Source organism: Poecilia reticulata, linkage group LG1 (genome assembly GCF_000633615.1).
Source record: "Poecilia reticulata strain Guanapo linkage group LG1, Guppy_female_1.0+MT, whole genome shotgun sequence".
Taxonomy (NCBI): Eukaryota; Metazoa; Chordata; class Actinopteri; order Cyprinodontiformes; family Poeciliidae; genus Poecilia; species Poecilia reticulata.
The window spans coordinates 1,637,950-1,647,516 of NC_024331.1; the positions used below are offsets into that span (position 1 = coordinate 1,637,950).

The 9,567-nt window shown below is 41.8% G+C and overlaps 1 protein-coding gene across 1 annotated transcript in view; it reads right to left on the bottom strand.

Moving 5' to 3' along the window:
- Positions 1 to 2,292: 2,292 nt before the first annotated feature.
- fhdc1 (FH2 domain containing 1) overlaps positions 2,293 to 9,567 on the bottom strand; it is a gene marked incomplete at its 5' end in the record, with an annotated part of 16,996 nt that continues 9,721 nt past the window's right edge. The window contains 4 exons of the mRNA XM_017303747.1: positions 2,293 to 5,804; positions 7,205 to 7,369; positions 7,883 to 8,000; positions 8,368 to 8,438. Coding sequence (XP_017159236.1) covers positions 3,684 to 5,804; positions 7,205 to 7,369; positions 7,883 to 8,000; positions 8,368 to 8,438 — 2,475 coding nt within the window. The remainder of the gene's footprint in view (positions 5,805 to 7,204; positions 7,370 to 7,882; positions 8,001 to 8,367; positions 8,439 to 9,567) is intronic.

Consider the following 9,567-nt stretch of genomic DNA (forward strand, 5'->3'; position numbering starts at 1 on the left):
TCTGTCCAATGTCTTCCATCTGCCTCATTGTTGAATCAGATAAACACGATGTTTAGATGTGTTCTAGTCAAAAACCACTAAACCTTTTACAGCATTCTGAGATGCTTAGATAGTAAATAAAGTATGTTTATTTTAAGACATGTATGTTAAACATGTCTTAAAACTCTTCATTTTGCACTACTTTCACTGAGGTAAAGCACACATTACTCTAAGTGTGATAACACTTTGCTTTGTTTACACGTTTTAGTCTCAAATCACTAAAACTCTTCTTTTTCAGCATTCTGAGATGCTTAGACAGTAAATAAAGTTCAATATATAATCCAGACATCAGTTACTTAAAACTGTCAATTTTGCACTTCTTTCGTTGAGACAAAGCAACTTTTTCCTACTTTACTGTAACGGTCTGAGCGGTTCTGGATTGGGGCTGTTTCGGCGACAGTTCTGTGAAACCTTAAAAAGTGATTATTTAGGGGTAGAGTTAGATACAAACTGTTAGTAAAATGAAAGGAAGGCAACAGAAAGTCCTGATTAGTCAGTGAAATTCATTTGTGTGTCTGCATGGCCTGCATGTCAACCTGGAGCCTTTATGTCATCACCTTGATTTGCATTATAGGACCAGGAAGACCTACGACATGCCAACACCCTGCAGCTCTCAGCGCTCTGATGGGGATTGCTTCAGGACATCTGTTTGCACTTGCTTTTGTATTTTGAATGTAAACATTTTACCAGTCACTAGGTAATGTATGTAAAATGGAGTTCCTGATTAAGCTCAGTGTGACTCATTTTATAAATCTGCTTTTATTGCAGCCAAGGTGACTGATGGGGAAACAACAGGCTTGGTAATAATGAAGAGATATGAGTTTTGTTGCCATCTAAGCAAAAACATTCTAAGAGGTATGAAAGATAAATAAGATATTAGAGCTTTTTGGGTAACATGTTTCTACATTCATAAATAGTTTCTTAACCACCTTTTATGAATAAATACATGTATTTACTGACCTTTTTGAACAGCACAATGAAAATGTAATATAGGTATTATCTCACAGGAAACTAAAATATGCCAACACAAGACAGGAAAAGTTGTATTTTGTGCTGTGAGTTGGAATAAACAAAATTGAGATTTATATTCTAATTCGCATTCTACTTTATATTTAAAAAGCATATGTAATTTGGTCCTTCAGTACAAACTATGTTTTTGTGAAAAACAAAATAAGGAAAATATGCCATGATTTGCCATGACATCCCCAGAAGATGTGAAGATTATAGATATCTCAAAGAATCTTAAAGATTGTTTCTGCTGTTTGTGGTTTTTGACACTAGTTTGTTGTTCCTGTGTTAGAAGTTCTATTTCAAATAAATTGCTTTAGCTATTCTGATAGACTGGAAGTCTGTTAAATGATGACAAAAACTGAACGTCTGGAGGAATCAGAACTGCAAACAAGCATTTGTCCCTGACAGATTCCTCCAGTTTTTGTTTTGTTTTGTTTTTTTTGCTGTTTTGTCACACAAATCAAAGATAACTGTTTTCAAATGATTTATCTCAGGAAAGAAAAATCTACCCAAGCCAAAAAGTAAATGTCCTCTTTGTTGAATGAATAAATTAACTGTTAGGAACCACATCTTATAACACCTGGTAGACCAGTAATGTCAACAAACGTACTTATATAAAGCAAATCCAACAAAACGGAGATTAAATGTCTTCATTAAGCAATTTTATGCCACGATTGAAAAGAATTGAGAAATTTGAGACATGCTGTTGACATCTATGAGTCTAGAAAGTTACTTTGAAGATGAACCACAGGAAGAGTCACCACACAAATTGAGAAAACATCCAGGAGGTCGCAAACCATCACAGAACAACATCTAAAGTCGTGCAGGCCTCACTAGCCTCAGTTCAGGCCAAAGTTCATGATTCAATAATAAGAAACAAAACTGATGTCAAGCAGAAATTTTCAAGTTGACCAAAAGATTCACCTGCCAACAAACATCATGAGTGAGATTATCTAACTCTATTAAATCCTCAGTTCATATTTACTCAGGTTATCTTTGAAGTGACTGAAGAGCAAAAAAACAAGATCAATCTTAACCAGGCAAAGACCTTTTCATTGCACTATGTGACATTCAAAGTATGAAGGGATCACTAACCATATTTTCAGTATTATTTAAATTCACTCGACATTTTTATTTTACATCATCAATATTTATCATATCTTACACCAAGCTTGAACATTTCTGATGTCCACGGTGACTTCAAATGACTGACACTTCAATAGAAAAGGTACCAAAAGCAGGTCTTGTACACTGGTATTTTATTTGTGAATTTACATGTTGTTCTACCTTGAGAATGCCATGGACTTTAACTGATCCGATTATGTCCATGTTGTCAGCATGTAAAAATAAACGAGTCCGTCTCATGTGATTACAAGGCCACAGCGATCTGTCTGAGGTATTGAGCAAAGGAAACAGTTGGAGGACCAGGCAAAACAAAAACACACACAATGCCTGGCAAAAGCATGAATACCACTCCACGTTTTGAATGATTTCTCATATTACAACCACAAACATGTAAGTATTCATTTGGCATTTCATGTGATAGACCTACACAAAGGCAAGGCTGCACATAATAGTGAAGGGGGAGGAAAGGGACACACGGAATAAAAATCTGAAAACTGTGGAGAGCATTTGTATTGAACCCTGTTTACTTTGACGTCCCCAAATAAAAACCTTTAGAAAGCCCAGGGTGATTTATAAACGTGAATTCCACCAATCTGCCAATTATACGTCCAGCCTGTTGGCTGGACATTTACTGACCTCTAGATCAGATGCCCTGATGCTTGAGGTCACAGAGTATGTGAAGCATCACAATAACCACTGAGAAACAGAAAATTAAGGAAAATGAGGATTTTCCTTAATCCTCATTATTAATATAATTAATATTACACTTAATATTACACTTAATATTAAGTGTAATATTAAGTAATATTACACTTAATATTACACTTAATATTAAGTGTAATATTAAGTAATATTACACTTGGGCATATTGCATAACATTACTTCCTCATATAATGCAGTCCTGCCATTGCCAATGTGTGCACTACTTATTGTTATCTGTCTATCACATAAAGTACAAATTAAACTTATTGAAGTTTTTTTTTTGGTTGTAACTTGAGAAGATGTGAAAAAGTTCTCAGGGTATCAATACTTTTTCAAGGCACAGTGACAGCAGCAAGATTTACCAGATTCTGAAACCCTGAATTAAAAAAGGGGAACAATCAGAGCTAATTAGCAGCATTATGGTAGTGAGTCAGTATTTCTTAAAACATTAACATCGTCACAGACAGTAGCATACAGGGATCTGCAGATTAACAGCTAAGCAGGCAATAAGGCTTCTGTGTAAGATCACCAATTTACCACTTGTCATGTTAGTGGAAAAACAAAAGTAACTTTTCTATAGAAACACGACAGAAACGAAGAGAGGTTCATTGCATCTTGCTCTTTGCAATTGTCAACTACAGAAGTAACTTCAGAGGTGAAACAGCTTAATGTAGATTTCAGCTTGAGATCTGTTGCATGTTAGAGAGGATTCCCCTCCACTGTGGATTGGTAAGGCGAGTAAATATCACTCTATTCTAAATGGAGAGGTCGTCTGTGACTGCAGTCAGTTTGCACCAGGTCTGGTGTCACTTCCAGCTCGGCTTTGTGGCTTTGCCAGACATCAACGAGTCTCTGAGCTGCACAGACTTTTCAGAAAAGCTGCTGGTCTTCCGAATGCTCCCCCGTGTTGATGTTGGAGGCGGGGTCTCGCTGCGACAGGCGCTGCGGCTAGCCGCCTTGACACTGTGCACCCGCCGCAGGTGTGTCGCTGGAGGCTTTTCTTCGTTGCTCTGAGGTGTCGGTGAGGCCCGGTTCTGGTTGGTGGAGGTGCGGCGCCCCCGGAGCGAGGGGCTGCGGGATGGGGTGGTGGGGATAGTCGGAGGGCCCAGATCCCTCTTGGTCCGGGAAGATGAAGCTACAGTGTTTCGGGCAAAGCTGGGGACGTTAGAGGAGTTCTTAGCGCTTTGAGGTTCTGAGCTGCTGTTCTCAGAGGAAGGCCCCCCTGGGGGTCCAGCCTGAGCCTGGGCCTGAGCCAGAGCCCTCATGGTGGAGCGGCACATCTTTTCCTCATGCACAGGCTTTGGGATGTTTCTGAGCGGTTTGGCGCTCGGCTTGTGGAGGGAAGCTTTCCTTGGCGTTGAATCTCGCGCCCATCTAGACACGCCCCCCGTGAGGCCACCCCCCCTCTGGACCTTGGACTCATCAGGAGGAACGCTTGAGTGTCGAGGCGGTCTCTCTGTCTTCTCGGCTCTTCCTCTTGCAGGAGTGCTTTGGTCACGGAGGTGTCGGTGTGCCTCTCCGCCGTCCTGGACCGAAGCTCTGTCTGTCCTCCTGCTGCTGCCCGTCCTGTTCACCCTGCTGATGGGGACAACTTTCCGGACTCCCTGGCTCTCGCCGCTGGTCAGAGTCCGAACCCCTCGACCCCCGCTGCCCTTTGACACTTTGTTGCTCTTTGAGTTCAGCGGTTTTCTGCCTGCTCTCTGGTCCTTCTCTGCAGCCTGTTTCCCCTCTGCCGTGTCGCAGCTCTCTGTGTCCCAGTCCTCTGTGGTGGCAGATGCAGCCACAGATGTTACATCTGCAGATTTGGGCGCTGAGAGTTCACTGGTTGAGATGGACTTGTCGTTGCAGGAGGAATTTGGACCTTGCTGGCTTTCCAGATCTTTGCTCCACTGAGGAACAAACTGAAGACCTTCTTTGGTGAGAGATGAGCTTTCAGCCTCGGAGTAATCCAGCACCACGGAGCAGTCTGTTTCGGTGCAGTCTATTATGTAAAACATGGGCTTCTTGTTGGACACAGAGGTATCCAGAGGGAGGGGGGTATCACAGGTTGTGGATGAAACTGTGCTGCAGTCCTTGTCGTCTCTCTCCCTCTCAGAGGAAGCTCCTGTCTTGTCTTTACCGTCCCCTGCCTTTGGATCAGCTCTTTTCTCCAAAACCTCATCGAACACGAACCTGTCCTGATGTCTGGGAGAACGTTCTGCCTCCTGTTCAAGTTCAGTTACCACAACGTCACCATGGCTGACAAAGTGCTTATGGTCGCTGTTGTTGTTTGGGCTCTGCAGGTCAAAACTTTGAGGAGCTTGAACTAAAGTATGCTTGTCCAAGCTAACATTCATGAGGCCAGTAACAGCCGGGTTGGGAAGGTGGACAGGCTTCTGAAAGACACAGAAGGGGCGAGGCAAAGCGCTGCTCTCCGAAACAGACGAGTAATCATCGTTGTCGTTGACGACTTCGTTATTGTTGGAGCCAGAGGAGGAGAAGCTGGCCAGAGAGCCAACAGGCTCCGTTTCTGCATGTGGAGACGTCGCCTCTCTGCTGTCATCCTGACCAAGAATCCACGGGACGGCGTTCCTGTGGAGAGGCCGGCCGGACCGGGGCAGGCTGTAGAACCTGGAGTAGCTGGTGGGGTTCCCTGCGCCTCCGAACAGCTCCAGGTAACCCTGGAGCTCGCGGTCTACTATGGAGGTCATAGTGTGACGGTGGCGGCGGGCACTGGCAGAGCGTCCAAGCGGACTGTTTGGACTCTGGGATCTTTTCTGGAAGAAGTCCAGCAGGCCTTCCTTGGTGAGCATTTCTACGTCGCTCTCGCTGCTGCTGCGGCCGAAGACGCTGCTGTGATCCTCAGCGGCCCACGCAAAGCGCTTCTCCTCCAGCTCCCTGAGCCGCCGCAGTCTGGCTGCTTCCTTCAGCTCACGCTCCCTGTTGTCCTGAGACGAAACAGGAGCAGGAAAACTTCAGGAATTATGAGTAATGAGAGATGTACACAACCAGTAAATACCATTACAATTACATGCCACGCTTTTCACATATTTATTTGTAAAAAAAAAAATTTTTGGAAGCATGTATACTTTTCCTCCCACCTCTCTCTAACGAGCAACTTCATGTTGGTCTATCATAAAAGAGTTCCAATAAAATGCACTGAGGTTTGTGGTTACCACTTTACAATATATGAAAAAGTCAAAAGGTCTGGATACAAGGCAGTGTCTCTCGCTGAATACTGACAAACACTCACCTGCATGTGAATTAGCTAAACATTCTTCAAATGTTTATCTTCATTTGGATTGACATTTCCTGCTACTTGCTTTGATTATTAAATAAATGATTTCATAGAAATCCAACCCTCAGCCTGAATGTTTGGCATACACCACAGTGCAGACGTCCTGTCCAGTACCGCTTTGATTTAAATGATTCTTCACTGAATACGTTTTTGTGACCTTCTCTGAATTCTGTGAAGTATTTTTGGACCTCTGGCTGCTTTTTTTGTATTTTACGTTGAGATTAAAATACTCTTTTTCAAAGGAGTCCTGGCCAACAGAAAAAATACACAGTTCATTTTCATTGCAGAACCAGACAATTTACAGAAGACTAACTCTGATTGGTCATTCATACAGACAGACAAAGGCTCCTTGTAATGAAGCTCTTTATTACTTTGGTTGGTGCACTTAAAATGTAGATTGAATATTTTATCAAACAGATTGAAGTATTTTGTGGTTAGGTGTGGTTAGGCAGCTTCATGGTGTTAATTATTTTTATTTAAACAGAACCTTTTTGTGAGCTGTGTTTTCAAAGTATTCTCATATGTGAGAAGTTTTTCTCTTTTTTGTTGGACTCATTTCAGCTACTGCTGATGAAAAATACTGTACTATCTCTGATGAAGCATAACCAAACTACCCACAACAACCTGTGAAGCAGTACTGCTCATCGTGCTTTTATTTTGAAATCAGACACACAAAGTGAAGCAATGGCGAAAAAGTTCCAAACACGTTGAAATAAATCACTCTTTTAAAAGTGTAATTTATTACACTTTTTTTTAGAGTGAAGCATAATTTCACTCTAAAACAACGACTGTTGTTTTCTACCACTGAGATGGGGATTTTTGTCACCACACTGTCCTGGCTGCTTCTATTTTTTTCATTATTGCTCTGACTAAATGTACAGTATATATATGTTTTTCCTCCACTGAATAAACAAACTCTAATTATAAATTCTGGATTTTTAGAAAATTTTTTGTTATTGCAATAAAAGATGAATGCATTTTGACTGTTTTAATAATCTCTACCATAGCTGCTAAACAGTGAGAATATTGCATCTTTCCACTCACACTGACCTTTACAGCCTTGTTGAATTTAATGCAGAAGTCTTGAAAGATCCGAAAACACTCGTCCAGCTTGAAGGTGTCCTTGTCTTCACAAAAGAAGTCGATGAGAGTGTTGCCCTCTTTTCGCAGTTCCAGCCTGCGCCTCTTTAAGTCCTGCAGCGTCTGCGCTGAGCTCTGACAGCACACAGACACCAAACAAACACACATTTTCTCAGCCACCTACTATTTTACAGATGTTGCTGTGAGCAGCAGCTGAGGCAGAAGCTTCAGAACTCAGTTAGTTTGCCTAATACTGAAGTGTTAGTTTGGAATACCTTGTGGGGACCATTTTCCTGACACATACTATGTTGTGGGGACCAACTGCTCCTTGTGGGGACCAGGTTTTGGTCCCCCACAAGGGGAAACACTGTTTTTGGGTCAGAGGTTAGATTTAGGACTAAGGTCTGAATTGAGTATGGGTTAGGGTTAGGATAAGGTTAAGGTTTAGCCTGTAGAATTGAATGAAGTCAATGGAAAGTCCTCACAAAGATAGCCACGCAAACGTGTGTGTGGGCGTGTGTGTGTGGGTGTGCGTCTCCGTGTGTGCGTGTGTGTGTGTGTGTGTGTGTGTGTGGGTGTGCGTCTGTGTGTGTGTGTGTGCGTCTGTGTGTGCGTGTGTGCTGTGTGACATCAGTGCAGCAGCTTCACCTGCAGAAAGGGCTCCAGCTGCAGCTGCAGCTGCTCTTCTCCTTGGATTTTCTCCTCCAGGGATTTGATCCGGATGTATAAGGAGGAAAACTCCAGCTCAATGTTTTCAACTGAAATTCTGCACAGAAACAAGAAAGAGGTCAGGAATTCCCGACAGATTCACACCCCTCACACACTCTTCCATCCACTTTAAGAACTGGAGGACTGTTCTTAAAGGAGGAGTGCAGCAGTGATGCAGCCTCTGCAGTGCAGGAGCTGCACTGAACACACACATCTGACCTTGGGAGGCTAGAAGTACTCGCACTGCAGTGTGCATGTGACAGAGGCCAGACTCTTCAGTGAATCCACTCAACCACTTCAAAACTGATTCATGACTCTTCAATCATGCAGGTGCAAAACTTGAATATTGATAAAACCTTTGGATGGCAGAGTATAAATATGTATTTAATACCAAATGCAAACACCAGACGGAAGTTTTGGTTCACCTGGCTGCACTCTGTACATGCTGCAGATTCTCTGGAAACTTTAGCAGCTTTTCATCCTTCTTCTTCGCCTCCTGTGTGGGGAAACATCAGATAGTTTACATCACAACACTGAATAGTGGACTGGATAAAGTGGGATGTGTGCTGTTTTGAAGACACATGGACGTTTTATGGAGTAAGATTGGTGATCCAGTTTGATCTCTTTAATGCTTTTAGTCACTATCTGCTCTCCAAACATCCCTCTGGGAATCACAGTGTTTGGTATTTCCTCTTCCTCTTACAGCAGTACTAAAGTTTTGGGAGTAAGGATGGATCTCAGCATAGCAGTTCCTGTAGCTCACTGGTGATCCAGGGTTTGTTGTTAGGGAAGCATGATCCCTGTCACAGTTACACCACCAAACCAAACCCACTGTGTTTATATGTAGCTTCCAGAGTGCCTGGCCCTCCTGGCTTTCTGAATGTCTTTCCAAGTTTTTCTCTGCTTTTCTCTCTTACTTTCTCTCCAGTTCATCTACCTAACCATGACAGAATATTGTTCAGAGCTCACTTATAAAACACAGCTTATACAGTATGTGATTCATGCTGACTGTTCTGCAGCTGAATGGACACTTATGCCTTACTTCTTGGTCAGTGAGGTTTGGTACGTTATTTTTTCTGTTTCCTTTGAAGCGGTCCATATAATCAGTAAAAACGACTAAAGAAGCAGCCAAAGTTCAGCAACAAGAAAAACAGGCAATAATTATTATTATTATTAAACAACAATAATCTCCTTAAACGTTGTCACTTTGAAAGAAAAATACAAAAAAATAAGTTATATGAATCAAACTTGTGCTTTAGATATACAGCTCTTGAAAAATATTGAGAGAACACCGCAAAATGATCAGTTCTCTGATTTTGCTCTTCATAGATAAATGAGTAAAATGAACATTGTTCTTTTATTCTATAAACTAACAACATGTCTCTGAAATTCCAAGGAAATTTTTTTTATTTATTTACAGAAAATGAGAAATGGTCAAAATAACCAAAAAAGATGGAATGCTTTCAGACCTCAAATAATGTAAAGAAAACAAGTTTATGTTCATTTAGAAACAACAATATTAATGTTTGATGTCAGGAAGAGTTCAGAACGGAGGAATAACCATGAGGGTTCAGTGCAGTGGTTGGGTGGTCTCTTAATATTTTGCAGAGTTTTATATATATATA